This window comes from Balaenoptera ricei, chromosome 17 (genome assembly GCF_028023285.1).
Source record: "Balaenoptera ricei isolate mBalRic1 chromosome 17, mBalRic1.hap2, whole genome shotgun sequence".
Classification (NCBI taxonomy): Eukaryota; Metazoa; Chordata; class Mammalia; order Artiodactyla; family Balaenopteridae; genus Balaenoptera; species Balaenoptera ricei.
The window spans coordinates 33,287,362-33,304,891 of NC_082655.1; the positions used below are offsets into that span (position 1 = coordinate 33,287,362).

General features: G+C 31.8%; 1 protein-coding gene across 36 annotated transcripts in view; it reads right to left on the reverse strand.

Annotated features, from left to right (window-relative positions):
* Positions 1 to 17,530, reverse strand: part of RIMS2 (regulating synaptic membrane exocytosis 2) — a 597,264-nt gene that overhangs the window by 267,486 nt on the left and 312,248 nt on the right. For 25 of the 36 annotated variants that reach the window (XM_059902181.1, XM_059902176.1, XM_059902162.1 and 22 more), the window contains 6 exons: positions 14,283 to 14,350; positions 12,344 to 12,463; positions 10,120 to 10,219; positions 9,070 to 9,193; positions 7,695 to 7,741; positions 4,303 to 4,415 (listed from right to left, as the gene is read on the reverse strand). In XM_059902181.1, the coding sequence (XP_059758164.1) occupies positions 4,303 to 4,415; positions 7,695 to 7,741; positions 9,070 to 9,193; positions 10,120 to 10,219; positions 12,344 to 12,463; positions 14,283 to 14,350 (572 nt within the window). Of the gene's footprint in view, positions 1 to 4,302; positions 4,416 to 7,694; positions 7,742 to 9,069; positions 9,194 to 10,119; positions 10,220 to 12,343; positions 12,464 to 13,949; positions 14,159 to 14,282; positions 14,351 to 17,530 lie in introns of all 36 variants that reach the window. The other 11 variants (XM_059902177.1, XM_059902158.1, XM_059902168.1 and 8 more) reach the window with 1 other exon arrangement.

Sequence of the window (17,530 nt, forward strand, 5' to 3'; positions counted from 1 at the left end):
TTTGTGTGGAGACATTTCCAAAGGAAGAAAGGAATGTTTAGATAAGGAGTGTTACTGATATCTGTCTGCATAACCCTAGATGGATAATTCTCTAGCCAATGGGTAAGGGATATATGAAATTCATAGAGATTAACTAGGCATGCTGAAGAAAAGGACAAACAAGTCACTCAATTTAGAAACAGATCTTTTTTTTCTTGCCTTCTCACCTGTCCTACCTGTTTTAGACCAAAAATATCAAGGTAATGAAAGGTTTTTGCAAATAAATATTACTTTATAACTAAAAGATTTATTTTGAAAGAAATAGTACTTTGAAATAAAGTAATCCTTTAAGGTAAACATTTTTGCATCTTCTAAAATGGCCTCAAATGAGCAACTCACAGATTTTTTGAAATCAATTGTCTAAAATCTATGCCAGTTTAAACCTAATCTTCACCCGTAAGCTTATACATTAAACTTGGCTACGTAAACATAATTTGTTTTGTCAGCTTATTTTAAATTGAGGTGACATTAAAATAACACGCAATTAACCATTTTAAAGTGTACAATTCAGTGGCATTTAGTGCATCCACAATGCTGTGCCACCACCACCTCCCTCTAGTTTCAAAACTTTTTTATCACACCAGAAGAATATCCTGTACCTATTAAGTAATCAGTCACTCCCCATTTCCCCATTGCCCCAATTTCTGGCAACTACTAAGCTGCTTTCTATCTCTTCAGATTCTAGATATTTCATAAAGAAATGGTGAAGTATTATGTATCTCACTTCAATTTGTAATTAATATTAATTCATTTATTTTAAGCATGAAATATCTGATAATATCTATAACAATTCAGCCTCACACAAATGAAGAATTTGAATTTGTACACCACAATTTATTTTGTATTTTTAATGTCCTTCCTACTTTATACCACACTACTAACTTCAGGGCATTCCTTTTATGCAACGCTTCTAAAATAACAAGGTTGTAACAATGACATATAAAAGATAAAAGTTCAAAGAAAAACCTTTCATTTACAGAAAGTTTTAAAAAGACTATCGAGTTTCTAAGTAGATATAAAGGACACATGCCTATTCTTCAGTGACTTATTCCCTTTAAATGGGAATATAAAATGGATATGTACAATATTTACAAGCTCATCACTAAAAGTGGAGTCAGAAAAATATTAAAACAAAGTAACTTAGGGAAACATTGCAACCATAAGTCAGCCACAGACCCTGAAGTAAAATAAAATATGTTTGTCAATAAGAATTAATGTGTTCCTATAGAAAGAAAGAATTCTGAGCCATTCCTCACTTTGAAAAGAGTTAAAGGCTATATCTTATTTTAGCACTCTATCAAAAAATTAGTCAAAGGCTGTAAATTAATTTTAAAATATTGAGAGAATTACAAAAGTAATCCTCCAGAGAAGAAAACTGCTAAATTATGTTAGAACACAAGTTTTAAAAAGAATCAAAATAAGGGAGTGCTGACACTGAAAGGCTAATATACTGTCCAGGTGTCATAAACCTGAGCTCATACTAATTTTCTCACCAACTACATTAATGGCACTTTCATAGTTATGCCCTGGAATAATAACAAGTAGCAGCACAATTCAAGCATGGAAAAGAAATAAATGGAATAATTTTTTTTAAGTCATCAAGAGCCTTGTGCATGAAAATAAATAACAATTCGCATTATACGTATATTATATATTTGAGAAAATATCAGTCTGTGAACTGACATAAATATATTAGGAAGGTCCGCTCACATAATATACAAATGATCTTTGTTATCAGGCATTAGTAACGTCATGATTTTGTAAGTGAGCTAAGGGCCCAGGTAAAATCTCACCAAAAGCAAAAATACCCAAAGGTAGAATAGAAGGATATAGGAATCATAATGTTGCCTTGTGACTTCCTAGAAGTTTCCTCGAAGGATGATATTTGTGGACAAATATTTTCCCAACCTCTACATCATTAGAGCAAACCAAAATTGTCTCCAGTTGGCAGAAATGGGGTTAAATATAAAGGAAAATACTATATCCAAAAGGGTATCTTGCTTATGTCTTGCTGCATACAAAGAATGAATATAAAATTAAGTTTCATGAAGGTAAAATCCATGGCTATCTGTTCACTGTTGTATTCTCAGCTACTAGGATTATGACTGACCTGGGGAAAGATCTTAAAATACATTTCTTGAATTGATAATTGTAGCTTAATTTGGTAAAAATATTTTGGAGAAAAATTTTGGTAAAAGATTTCCAGAATCTTAAAACTTTTTTTTCTTTAATATTGTAATTTTACATCTGGAAAAGTTATCCTGACAAAGGAATTTTGTCCTAACAATATATGCAAGATTTATATTCAAGGATTTCCATGGCATCATTATTTAAAATACTATAAATTAGAAACAAGCAAGATATCCTATAATAGCAAATTAAGTTAAAATGGAGTATTAAATAGCTATTAAAATCATTTTAGGAGGAATTTTTAAAGAAAAATGTTTAAAGGAAAAGTACACAATATATTACTAGTGAAAAAGCAAGTTTCAAAATAGTATACACAGATTTATTACAGTTTTGTTTAAAACTTTATATGCATGTGAATGATTATGTTTTAGTGGCAAGATTACAGGTGATTTTTATTTTTTATTTATTTATCTGTGCTTTCTAGATTTACCAAAACAAATATGTATTATATTTATAAACATTTTCTTGCTGGAACATACTCCTTCTGAGTCATAAAAAAATGATAAAATGGTACTCATTTTAAATTACAGTTATATGGATTTTAAACCAACATCACTTATAAATACAAATACCCATACTTTTAAGTTTATATTTCCCCCAAATATTTAACAGTCTTACCTTTCTACCATATTCACTTTGAACCATGATGAAAAGTAGTTGAATTTGAAATCTGTCTAAATGCCTGCACTATCCTCCTCAATCTCCCCTCCTAGTCCAATTTCTAATACAGCCTTGGGATTTCACAAGAAGCAACAAAGTGGTACCTACTTATTATGGAAGTCTAACTTCTGCTCCCTCATCCACCAACTGAAGCCAACTACATACACACACACACACACAGATTTATTTATATACTGGCATCATCAGCCACCCAGAGCATTATTTATAGGTGGAATATTTAAAGGGAGCCACAATTAAAAATAAAAAAAGCTAAGATTTATAGCACTTTCTAAAATGGTGGAAGAAAATACACATATATTCGTAACCATAAATGACAACATCTGCGCTGTCAATATATGTAAGAGAATAAGTAAAAAGATGCTACTTATTGTGGAAAATGGAAAAAACACCACTGTCCTCAAATGAAAAAGTTCACTCTGTTTATGAAAGAGAAAGGAAAAGAAAGTAATAAAGAGAAGAAATTCATTTTAGTAAGACATTTACAATCTCCTTATAGTATCTCATCTTTCTTACATAGCTTTTCTGTTATTACCACTTTTGTGATCAAAGTAGTCCCAGAACAGACGTATCTAATGACTTTTACTAAGTTAATTCAGCTTATACTTCCTGTATCTCCATTTAATTAATGAAAATTCTTCAGAAAAATCAAACACTTCTCCTTCCTCCAGAAAATAAAAGGAGAAATTTTGTACCTGATTTAACAAAAAGCTAGAAATTACTCTTAAAATATCAGCCCAAGAATAGTTTAGTTTTTAACTATAACATTAACAATTATCCAAAATTCAACGTCTGAATTTTGAGACTCTAAATAGTTTTTAATAGTCATAAAATTTTAAGTTTAGTAACTCATCAGAATTAGTGTCAATATTAATCTGTTTGTTTCTAAAATATCGGTGGATAAATTTTAATATTTTAAATTTTAGAAATTAATAAAATGTGAGAGCCTGAATTTGCAAAGCTCTTCTAATATGGGTATATGATGGTTAACTGAATTTTTAACTTTTATTATAAAATGTTCAAATTAGGGATCACTTAATATGAAATCTACCTGATACACTCAGTAATCTATTATATATGTCCCCATTTACTTAGTTGAGCAAAAATCATGACCTTGAATTTTGGAAAAATATTACTAAGGTGAAAAAGGTTTTAGATAGCATCACAAATTCTAATTCTCATTAAATTCCAGAAAATCTAACTCTAATAAAGAAAGCACTCTATAGATAATTATAATTAAATTTAAATTAATTAAAATTACTAAGAATGAGAAAGTTGATGGTTAAAAGCACAATTATATTCTAAATAGAACTTGGTTTACAAAACAAATACCATCATATAGTAAAAACACTACTTGATATTCCAAAAAGAGAAATTAATCTAGTGATTACATACTGAAAGTTGTCCAGATAAGAACTGTGGAACATCCCTCAACATGCCAGGACTCATGGGAGATGTAACGGAAATAGAAGGACGATCCATTTTTTGAGATTCAAATGAGCTAGAACCTGAAATGGTAATTATACATAAAGAATAATAACAATGGCTCTTCATTAGTATTTAATAATCTTTACCATATATCTTTTATTTTTAATGCCCACAAAATGCCATTATATACATCATTTTCTTAGCCACAATGTTCCAGATATACTTAGAGGGGTTTTTTAAAGCATAAGTGCAGCTTAGGGATTCTCTCAAGACCAAGGGTAAACCATCTTCTGTGCCAATTATAGTAGAGACAGACCTCAGAACTTAGTTACTTCCTCTGTTGTGGGTACTAAACTCATATCTTACAATAACACACCAGGAAAAATTTAAAATAGAAACTTAGGGAGGAAAAACCAAAACCTAAATCAATAAAGCAACTCAAAGATGGTCTAAACTTGTAATGTTAAAACCGTAAATACTAGAATGCTAACTGTGAAAAGTTTTCAGGAAGTGATTTTTAACCATATCTGGAAGAATATAATAAATTAGATGGGCAAAAAGGAAGTGAGGGGCTATGAAAAAAAGATACAGAAGAGCAGAAGAAGCAGAACTTCAATACCCAGAAGTTATATGTATGAATTTATTTGTATGGAGGGGAAGGAACAAATTGGAAGTGAATAAAAATGGGGCAAATGAGATACTGACAGAATTAAATGCCTGGAATTCTGGGCTACAAATTTTGGCACTAATAAAATATCCATGTTAAACTTTTATGAGTAAGGTAATAAAAACTGCATTTGAGGAAGATGTCTTTACCATCTTTTTAAAGTGTAGACTGAATTGAGTGAGATGGAAAACAGTTAAGAACAAGTGGAATTCAATAAAATAATAACAGGAATGACTAGAAAATGGAATGGAAAGAAAGAATTGAGGCAATATTACAAAATTAGAAAATGAGGACTCAGAAACTAATTAGATATAAGAGATAAACGAAAAAGGGGGGAAAACATGAAGATTTCAAGTCCTGTAACCAGATATGGAGACAAGAAAGTCCCCTATGTTTCTGTCTTGTTCTCTGCACAGGACAGTGCTGATACTCCCTGGGCTGTAGAACACTGGAGAAGTCCTGTGTGTCAGGGAATGGCCGGAGAAGTTAATTTGGAACCTGTCACAGTGACCCTGTGACACATCAGAGACATCCGAGGGGAAATGTAAAGCAGGTAACAGGATATGTGGATGGGACCAAATGTTGAGTAGATAATTAGTGTTAGAAATTAAACTGCAAAGTGTGTCCCTAATTGGAGGCCCAAATGGATAAAATTCGCTTCTAGCAAGAGTATAGTGTAAAATGAAAGGGGAAACTGCAAGCCTTGGGATCAGAAGTAATGGTGAAACCTTAAGTAGTATTTAGAACTGGAAAGAATGCTGCCTTTATACTAGGAAATAAGCCAAGTTTTCTATATGGTAAGCTTCGAGTAACAGGAAGACACTTAGAACATATTCTTTAAACATCCAGGGATGAAGGGACAATGATAGATCATTTTGATAATGTAAACTTAGGAGTCATATGGCAATTAAAACCATATGAAAAGAAAAATTTACTGAGGAACTAAAAACAGAAGGTTAAGAATTGGGCCTTGGAGAAAGCTATTCTTCAACTTTTAAAGCATAAATTAATTTGAGAAAGGACCCTTGTCCTTACAGGAACAATTTTGGAATTGTAGCCGAGAGGCTTTTCAAATAGCTATAATAAGATAAAGGATTCCACACTGCTCACACAATATCTGAGTGATATAACATAAGTGAATGAAAATTTTACCTACTTCATAGATTGCTGTGAAAACTAAGTGGGATGGTGTAGGTACAACATCTAGCACAGTTCCAGGCACTTATGATGATGATATTATTATATATAATAATTATTATCATTATGTTAGTACTTATAGTTTTATGTGATCATGATATTATTTTGGATAAAATGATTTAGCAACTAGCCAAAAGTACTAAATCAAATAGGTCATACAATCATATTTTAAAGTTTAGAGCTATGCCATTCCAAAAGGATTTCACCTCTCTGGTAAAGATTTTTTTTTTAATTTATACTCATAATTGTAATATAAATGTAAAAAAAAAAATAACATCTATTTTAACAGTACATTCTCAATTGTTGTGTGTCTAGAGAATCCAACCACTTCTCACCACCTTCACTGCACCCACCATGGTCTAAATTACCATAATCTCACCAAATACTAAAATAGTCTTCTCACTGGTTTGTCTGCTTTCGCTCCATTTAATCTATTTTCAACATAGTAGCCTGATTTTAAAACATAAGTTTCTTCTCAAAAACATCCTATGTAGCTCTTGATTTCCCTTAGAGTAAAAGCCAAAGTCTCTACAGTGCCTTATAAAACCTGTGCAGTTTGGCTTCCCATTACTTCCCTGTCCTCCTTCCTGCCATTCTTCCCCTTGCTCACTCTTGCAGCCACAACAGCCTTTTTGCTTTTTCTTAAATGCACCGTAGGCTTTCCTGCCTTAGAGACATTGAACCTCTGGTCCTTGTTCCTGGAGAGCTTTTCCCTCAGATCGCCACTCTTTCAAATCTTGCTCCAATCCTTCCTTCTCAATGTCTATCCTGATCAATGTATTTCAAACTGCAACCCTCCTTCTCTCTTCTTTCACAACATGCCTTACTCTCAATCAATCAACAAACTTAATTCATTGGAAAAAATTCATTTGCTTAGTATCTGAAATAGTACTCAAACACAAGTAATAAAAAGTGTCTATATACTTAATGTTATTTTAACTTATATGTCTATTGTTCCATTACTACTCTGTTAAATCAGAACTATTACCCCATTTTCTCAAAATATAAATTAGAATATATGTAATTATCCACTAGATTGTCCCAAGCATTCCCTTCATTTACTGAGGATTAGTTTACAAAGCAGTAAATTTTAAAATTAGGTGAAATTTGGGGAGGGGGTGAAATTTTGGGGAGTGATGATATGTTCATTATTTTTTATTATGATAATGGATTCACATGTATATCAAAGCTTACCTAATTGTGTACTTTAAATACATTCAGTTTATAGTAGCATACCTTAATAAGGCTATCTAAAAATACACAGTAGTTAAGACAGTGTGGTTTAAAAAAACCATCTTAAAATATTATAGACTTTTGTACTTTTTTCCACAATAACATGAAATAATACTAAATTTTCCATCTTTATATGACTGCATACTTGATAACAACACTATTATATTTCTTACTTTGTATTAATAGATTAAAGACTTCATTTGACCCCTGATGATGAACGACTTTATTAATAACATTTTCTTCTAAAATAAATGAAACTTACTGGACTCCAGTTGTGCGTGTGTGCTATCAGGTATTCTAGGTATATCTCTGAAATGACAGAAAAAGAAAAACAACAAGAAATTGTTTCAACAAATAGTAGCAACTGCTATTTTGATCATTATCAAACTATATTATAACAGGACAATGTAAAATGGACAAAATTGTGTATCATAGCAGCGCTATATAAATACAGAAAAAAATAAGTCGTAGTACTTTTTGCTAATAAAAGTGTTCTGGGCTAACCCTATTACTTAAAAGGAATTAAAACTCATATGCATTTAGAGCAGATTTGTAAAAATATATACTTTATTTCCTATGTGCTTCACTACACAATTATCCATTCTAAAAAATTTCTATATTCAACAGGGTACGTTTTATAGATATATTTTAATTATATTCTACTCTTTTACCTGCTGTTGTTCAAATCAGAACATTGAAATTCAAATAAAATATCACCAAAACAAAAGTTAAAATATTCAGATTGTCACTGAAATTTTTTAAACATAATAATTCTACTGAGAAAAATGCAAACATGTTTCTTATTGGACTTAACATAATTACCTTGTAACTGCATTTACACCAAAAGTATGTACATTTTTGTTTGAGATTTGCCAGGAGGGGTATATATTAACGGTTAAGCTCATTCAGAAAACTGCATCAAAAATATTTAAGACATTAAACAAAAATATGATTACAGCATCCTTTAACACCAAGAAATGTATTTGATTAATACCTTAAGCTGATACAGTACAGTTTTACCACTTTACAAAACTATGAAAAGACAAAATATAAAATAGATGTAATTTCATGTGACAGATTGGAACATAGTACAACAAATTATATTTATCGCCAACTTAAAAAGTCAATGAGTAATTGACATTTGCTTATTTTTTATGTTATCTTAAAGATGTTGTTTTTCCTTAAACAGTTGCCACCATCTAGGAATAGAATGCCCTTAATTAAGCCCTCTCTTTTTTATATGAAATCTCCATTTTGGAAAAAATATATAAAATTCATAAAATATAGTTGATTCTCATATTTACAATGTAGAGAACCATAGCTTATGAAACTTCTTTTGAAAGTAATTGTTACTATAGTTCCCTTCCACTAATCCTTTTTTCCATTTCCTGAGCTACTAAGATAATAAAAATAATACACCTAAATATCCCTTCTTTTGTAATTAACTGTATATTCTAGCATGATCAGATAAAAAGATGTCATGATTTTTGGTGAGGTATTTTTTGTAAAGGAGAAAAAAGCATTGTCCTCAAAATAATTTAGTTTTATAAAGCAATCAGACATTATTGGATTGCACATTACAAATTATTTAATAGTAGTCAACTTTATACATGTATAAAGTATTCAAACCAACTCACCCAATAGGTCTTGAAACAACAAGCTCCACTTGTGGTTCAGGTTTGGATTCCAGGATGATGTTATATACTTCTTCAAATGTGGCTCCTTGCAATAGTCTTCCATTCCATTCTAATACTTCATCACCTACAGTGTGTGTCAGTAATGATAATCTTAGAAAGAAAAACTAATCCCATAAAACGCACTCGAAACAAAAGCAGTCTCAAACTGCGATTAATTTTGTAGAACAAAATCAGCTTTATGGAATAAGAAACATACTGAGAACAGCTCCAGTGGCATAAAATTTGATGACCAGGATGATTAGTGTATTTCACACAAAAGGACAAGGAAGGGTCAGAGGAAAAGATTACATAAAAGTTGTATCTGTGATTTCTAGAATTTTCTCAATGGTGTCTTGTCCCTGAATAGTTGTTAGTTGTTTTCCTTGCAAGGGGAAGAAAGCTGGGAACAACCTATGTCTCCAACTTGGTGACATCACTCTTGTCTCTGTGATTTCTCAATACAAATTCCAATTCTAGAAACTATTAAGATAAGTTGCCTCTTTGAAAATTTTATAACTCTGTATTCTAGGATTCTCAATATACATGCAGCTGAGCACCTTGTCTAAACTCTTTTGTAAAAAGCTTAATACTAAGCATCTCACTGAATCCTCTCCAAGGCACTCAAGGATCTCTTCAATAGTATCCATTATCAAAGAGATAAGGAGTGACACATTTCAGGAAATATGTATTTATCCATGAAGTTTGTTTCCTAAATTATATTGGAAGTTCTTCAAAAGAAATAGGAAGGCTTATGGGAAACAAGTTAGGTTAATCTAATCCTAGATACAGACTAGGAATATCCATCAGCAAAAAAATAAGATCAGTAAATATAAAAATATTTTTATCTAATGTGACTCAAGAACTAGTAGTTACAACTTTCCATTAATGAATAAAGTTGAATATAAGTTAAATGAACTTTTTATTACCGGTGAAGTCACTTCTAAATGAGGATAACTTTTTCATAACTACTCAAGTTTAACAGTTTAAATGTAAATAAAGATTGAAACCTACCTGGTCTAAGATGTCCTACAGTATCAGCTAAACTTCCTTTTTTAACTTTGGTAATAAATGCACACAGCCGACCTGATTCAGTCATCTTTCCTCCTACAACCTGTTTAAAAGAAGAAAATGTTAAAACAAGCATATTTCTCAAATGAACACAGCTGAAGATTCAAGTAAAAAATAACTAGACAATTTGCAGGTTTTGAAACTATAGTTTAATATGCTAAAAATAATTTTTAAATAATATAGTGTTACTAATAGGAACTGAGTACATGCCCCAAGTGTGGACTCTACATATTCCAAATGTTTAACAATTTTATCAATTATTTGTTGAAAATGTTTCATACCTTAGAAACAACTTAACGATTTATAATTTTTGCCTTTATTACAGAATTCTTACTTTTGTCATTTCTAAAAACTTATTACAGTACTACATAATTATATTAACATTTCTAGTTATAGATGTCAAATGTCATAATATATATTTTGTTACTTTTACTATAATTATCATATCTTCTAAAAATTTTATTAGTTGGTAATATTTGGGCATATTGATAACGTGCATGATGATCATGATGATTCATTTTTCCTGAGAAAGTTACAAAATATACCTAATCTCATCAGAATTAATGTAAACCTTAGATCATCTGCATCCCAATTTTTCTGTTTTTACCTTTCTATTAATACATGTCTTTCAGAAAAAGAAAAAACAAAGGTTGGCAATAATGCTGTGAAGTCATATGTGTAGCTATAAGACTGGCCTCTTAAAAATTAATGCTCTGATTCTCATTAACTACCATTCAATCAATAAATCAACTTTATAGCAAGTTAAACAAATAATAGTAACCAACTTCATTGACTAGAATAGTTTTTTTCCTCTTCTAAATTGACTGAACAACACAGAATTCAAAAATCATTGATTTATCTTATTCCGTGTATTTAGTCCCCAGTTGCAGTGAATTACACTCAGTTGCAGTTCAGTTAATATTAACTCATTATTCTTATGTTTGGTTCTGAAAATTATATATATAGATATTATGGGCTGAAATCCCTGTGTTAATATTTTTAAAGTTTCTTGGCTTGATAAACTTTAATAATAATAATTATACTGATTATATTATTATTGAAATCTCAGAGTGCCAGGCACTGTACTAAATGTTTGTATACTGCTTTATTTAGTCTTATTAGATAATAATTCAGTAAGTATTATTATCTCCATTGCACAGATGAGGAGTCTGAGGTTGAGAGGTTTAGTTACCTAACGTTATGTAGCTAGTAAATGCTATAACTAGAAATCAAGCCAAGACTTTTCAACCTCTATACTACACTGCTCTAACAGTATACTGGGCAGATCTGGATTTAATTCTCATCTTCATCACCATCTTTAAGACCATGGGCAAGTTACGACACCTCTCTAAGCTTATTTCTTATCTGTTGTGAGTGTTAATAAAATGATAGATATAAAGTGCTCAGATGAGTGCCAACTGCATGGCAACCAGCCAATAGGTGATGCTCAATTGTATTTACAACCAAAGTTTTCAAATATCTCTCACTTACTGGAATCCACACAACTACTTCTGTAGCAATGGCTTAACTCTAAAACATTTACTCTCTTCGCATTTCAGCTTTTAATTCACCTTATAGATGCACAAAAAATAAACAGAGCTTTCTTTGGTGTACTTACCAAATAATTATCTGGTATTTTACAGTAAAATATAAATCAATATTTATATTAAATCTCCTAACATAAGTATTTTTGAGTTTCCAGACTTCAAACACTATTCTCTCTCTCTCTCACACACACACACACACACACAAACGCATACACAGTTTGCTACTCTAATACAAAAATTATATTCCTATGTAATATGTAATACATATATTTCCCAAGTTTGTACATTTAATAATTGAATGAAGCTATCATTTTAAAAGAATATAAACACATATATAGACTTAAAGGACAAACTATAGGTAAAATAAGTTTGAAGAACTCAAGTATGTAACTCAAGTTCTATTTTCCAAAATTATATAAATAAGTATTATTGTAGAATAATGGCAACTTCTTAAATAATACTTGGAAAATGAAAAGGTTTTGGGTAATGAGTGCAAATATTTAGGAATTCTTGAAAATAGAAAAAACCCCCACTAAATTGGTATAGTTATTATATCTTTTGCTTTTCTGATAAATCTGTAAAGGAGTATAGAGCAACATCTCATATATTTCATCACATACCTTCAAGCCAAGCATTGCTCCTGAATCTCGAGGTACACTTCCATCTTTTAAACGCTTATTTAATAAAATGCGACCAATTAAACGATCTCCATCTTTAGATGGCTGCCACGTCACAGGGTGCTGACATATTGCATCAATAAACACAAAATTAATGTTATTTTATGATAAATGACCCCTTAGTGTGTAATCTTTCTAAACTTCCAACTTCCAAAGTGTTATGATTACACAAACCAGTTTTTATTCAAAACATTGATCAAAAGGGTTTACTAGATTATGTTTATAACCTCATTTTAATAATCTCAAGTTTTTTCAAAATCCAGTTACTGCAAATTCTAACAGTGCTCTGACACAATATTGAAGTTCTATAGTTCTACAAAATCTGAGAAATCTTGAAAGTACATGCAAACTCTAATTATCTACACACTGAAGATTAAAAATTCACAAGCAGAAAAGAGACTGCAATTCTATGCACTCGAACTCATTTAAAAATGAGAATTTAATCTTCAAACACTTTTGGAAGACTTTGAAAGACTTTATTACAGTAAAAGTTAAAAGGTCACACTATATTAAAACATGAATTTGAACCTCTGATGAGGGCTTTCTTGAAGTAGGTTTCTAGATTAAAATTACTAAAAATACACAAGCTCCAGTAACTTTCCAAATGAACGTGCATGGGAGAAACAGGCCTAATTCTAAGGTGATGATAGATTATATTTCTCACTTTTTGGAGGTTCCTTGATTCTTTCAGGTCTCTGATCTATTTAGCAAATTAATTTTATTTGATAATTCAATGGTATCCATTGTTAACAACGTTGAAAATATTAGTAGTTTATCTCAGGGCAGAACCAAGCCTTTTATAAATCATGATACCATTCCATTATGAATCATATATCAAATAACAAAGTAAATGATTTGTGTAATCACAGTTTCACAGTTATCTGAAAGTAACATGCACATCTTCATGCAAAATTTAGCAGGCAAAAGACAAGTTCCAGTAAATCACATCTATATGGTAAAAAGATTTCAAAAGTCTCACTATACTAAAAGCAAAATAATAAATACCAAAGCAGATGGCAATGGTTCTAATACTAATTAATACTACACTAAAATGCTATGACAATAAAACAAAAGAGAAAAATGACAGTGAAAGGGAAAAAAGAAAAACAACTTTTTCTGTGCAAACAGACCCAATCATCTCCCTTTTGCCTGGGATTCAAACTGTTAATAATTTAATTTTCATCCCAAGGAAAATATATGCAAGCAATCAAATAAGCCAATCCAAAAAAATTCTTTATATTTGTGGTATATAATAACATTACAAAGTTCTTTCATACGACCATAAACAAAACATTCCTTTGTTGCTAATTTTTATTTTCAATTACTTATTTTTTGGTATGCCGTCAAAAAACAAAAACAGCAAAGCAAGCAAGAAGTATTTTGGTTGGTTAGTTTGTTTTGGTTTTGTTTTTCTTTTCTGCACCTTAAGAAATGCTACATTGACCCTTGAAATGCCCTGTCCTTTTATTATGTTCTGTTTGAATGAGTGACAGAGAGCAAACGAAGACCAAATGAGCAGGTTAAAAGGCAGGCTCCACAATCTCAGTACCTTATCACTATGGCTATGCTCCTCGTTAAGGGTTGTGCTACTACAGGTATCTACCCCAGAGTCCTTAATCTGAGGCTCAGACCATTCCAAATCCTCTTCCAAAGAGTGGCCACCAAAGTACATCATTTTCTTTTGTCTCTCAGACCTGGTGTTAGAGTCCGACAAAACTGCCTGCTCACTAGTTTTTCTTTTTCCCTTTTGACTGTCCCCTACAGGTGTGGGATAAAAAAAAAACAAAAACAAAAACAAAAAAGAAAACATGCAAAGGTGTAAATCAAAAAGGAAAAGTGAAATGATAACGGAAATTAAATAGTAAGGCTCCACATGTCTCACCAAAGACATTGGGGATGCCTCACTGCTATGCCAAGATGTATGGTCCAACCAGTTGTAATCCATGTCTCCTGTGAGAGTCAGACAGACAAAAGAGGGAAGTAAAGGAGCCGGCGAAAGAAAGGACAGACAAAGACATAATAAACACTTTAAACTGTGTGATCCTCTCCGGTTCTAAGAACTTTGTCTGTAGCACTCACTATATATACCAAGAGAAAGCTAAGATTTCAAATGACTAAAATTTATAGAATACAGAATATATAGTTTATGTACTCTAGACAGACCCTACAGGACAAAAGTGCTGCAAGAAGAGAAAAGGCTAATAATAAACAGGAATAGAAATGAAAAAAATTATATATTCTGAAAAGGAAAAAGACTTTCAGCTAGGTCTGTTACTCGTGCTATTTTTTTCATGCTGGTCTATAGACATGAGTTTTTTCTCCAAAGATTAAGGAACATTTTAAAAATTAAACAGTGGTTTGCTAATAACCACTACAATGAAAAGTGAAGTACTTAAATGTTGTTTCTGGAAGGTAGTATGATACTCCTTATAATGCTGAAACCACCTAAAAATTTTGAGTGATTAAAAAAAAAGAATTGGTTACACAAAAGATTATATGAAAATGACAGAACAGGTTCACTCAATTTCTATTAGTAGAAATAAACTTTCCTTAAATATCATGAATTACTTAATATTACTTTGAAACAATTTTTCAAGATTTTTTCAGAAATTGCATTCTCCTAAAAAATAAATTTTCTTTAAAAATAATTTTTTCAGACAATTTATGTAATTGGCAACTAAGAATGAATATCCATTTCCCAAACTTATGTGCTCCTTATTTGCCTTACCTTTGAAAAAGAATTTTTTCATCTATATGTGCACATGTCTTTTTAAGCTCTATTCATACTTTCATTTATTTAAAAATATTTAGTAAACACCTTCCATTTGCTATGCATTGTGCTAAGTCTAGCATAAGGGGTAAAACAACGAGACATGCAGCAGAATGGAGATAAATGCAATATACAAATCACCAGTGTCATATAGGAGAGTACAAAACACTGAAAGAGTATAATAACATCTAATTTAGATTTGGCGGTCAGTAAACACCTCTAAAAAAAGTGATGTTTAAGATGAGAACTGAAATATGTGACTTAAAGGACAGGTAAAGATAAAGGCAGATGAAAAGCATAGGAAAGAGCATTCCAGGAAGAAGTAACAAGATGGTACTGTAAAAAGACTGATGGAACACCAATGTGTCTGAACCAAAAAGATTGAGGGAGAATATGGTGCTAAATGAGACTGGGGAGGCAACACAGACCAGTTTAGAGAGGGCTTCTTATACCATATTAAACATTATGAATTTCATTCACTGAAGGATTTTAAGCAAGATACATGAACTGATTTACATTTTTAAAAGATGAATCTAAATACTAAAGAGAGGTTGGGTTGGAAGACACCATGAGTTAAAAGACAGTTGCGGGACTTCCCTAGTGGTGCAGTGGTTAAGAATCCACCTGCGAATGAAGGGGACATGGGTTCGAGCCCTGGTCCGGGAAGATTCCACATGTCACGGGGCAAGTAAGCCCATGTGCCACAACTACTGAGCCCGCGCACCTAGAGCCTGTGCTCCGCGACAAGAGAAGCCACCGCAATGAGAAGCCCGCGCACCGCAATGAAGAGTAGCTCCCGCTCGTCGCAACTAGAGAAAGCCCGCGCACAGCAACAAAGACCCAATGCAGCCAAAAATAAATAAATAAATAAATCTATTAAAAAAAAAAAAAAGACAGTTGCAATAACTCATGAAACAGGTGATTATGGCTTGAACATAGGTGATGGTAATAGACATGGTAAGAAAGGGAACTGAGAGATGTTTTGGAGGTAGAAATAAGAGTGTTAAGAAGGACAAACATCAAGGATAACTCCCAGGTTTCTGGCATTAACAACTGAACAGAATTAAAGACCATTTATGAGAGGAAGAAGCACTATTTATTAGGTAAAGGAGAGAAAAGAGTTACTTTATTTCATGGAATCTGTGAGATTCATAGATATTAAAATAAAAATATGCATCTTAGAATTTATTAAACACGGTGATTGATTTTGGATGTATTATTCCAAATACCTGTAATTTATTCAGGAAATCAATTGGTTAAATTATAATAGAGCTTAGAAGGAAGGTCTGAGCTGAAGACAAAAATTGGCCATTATTAGCATACAGCCATGAGTAACTAGATCACTGAGGAACAGAGTAAAGTAAGATATGAAGAGGACCCAGATTGAATTCTAACAGAGTTTGAGATGAGAGAGAGAGACTGAGAGCATGCAGAGACAGAAAAGAAGAAAGGAGGGAGAAAGATGGAGGTCTCCAGACCAAAGAGAAAGAGAGTTTCTTAAACAGGAGGGGAAATCAACTACAGAATGATTTCTACACATCACTTAAGATAAGGAACTGAAAATTATGCATTTGATTTGGCAACATTAATATCAGGAAGGATGTTAGAAAAAGCACTCTGGGTAGAATGATGAAATTAAAATCAGACTGAAGGAACTGAAGAGTCAAAGGAAGATGAGGAAGTAGGAAAATTTTATGTAGATGAATGGTTCACAAAATCCCTAAACTAGCATAATCAACAGCACCTGGGAATTTGTTAGAAATGCAGATTCTTGGGTACCACCTAGACTTAATCAGAATTTCTAGGTGAGGCCTAGAAATTTGGTTTAACAAGCCCACCAGGTGATTATGATCTCACTGTTTGAGAACAGGAGACAATTCTTTTTTTTTTTTGACTTTAATAACTTTATTGAGATATAATTCCCATACCATAAAACTCACCCATTTAAAGTGTACAATTCAATAGTTTTTATTATATTCACAGAAGTTTGTTTGTGAAGGACGATGAAGCTGTGCTATTAACATACGCAAAGTTCAATTTGTAGGGGAAAAAAACATTCTTCAACCTGTTAACTAGAGAAGTGCTTCCCAATCCTTTTCACTGCACAAATGACAATTAAGATTTTACGGCTACCCAAAACCCTGAGCGTATCTGTATCTCAGAAAACCTGTAACTCTTTCGAAATACACCACTGTTCCACAACAAAATATTGATAAATCTCTGAATTGGATTAAATATAATATGGAGACTATAAATAAAATTTTTTGGCTGGTTTATGTGAAGATGCGAGACTTCAGCTTGCAATCTCTCTTCTCCCCGTATGCCTACAAACCACCAAAATTGCGGAAATGTAGTTTTTC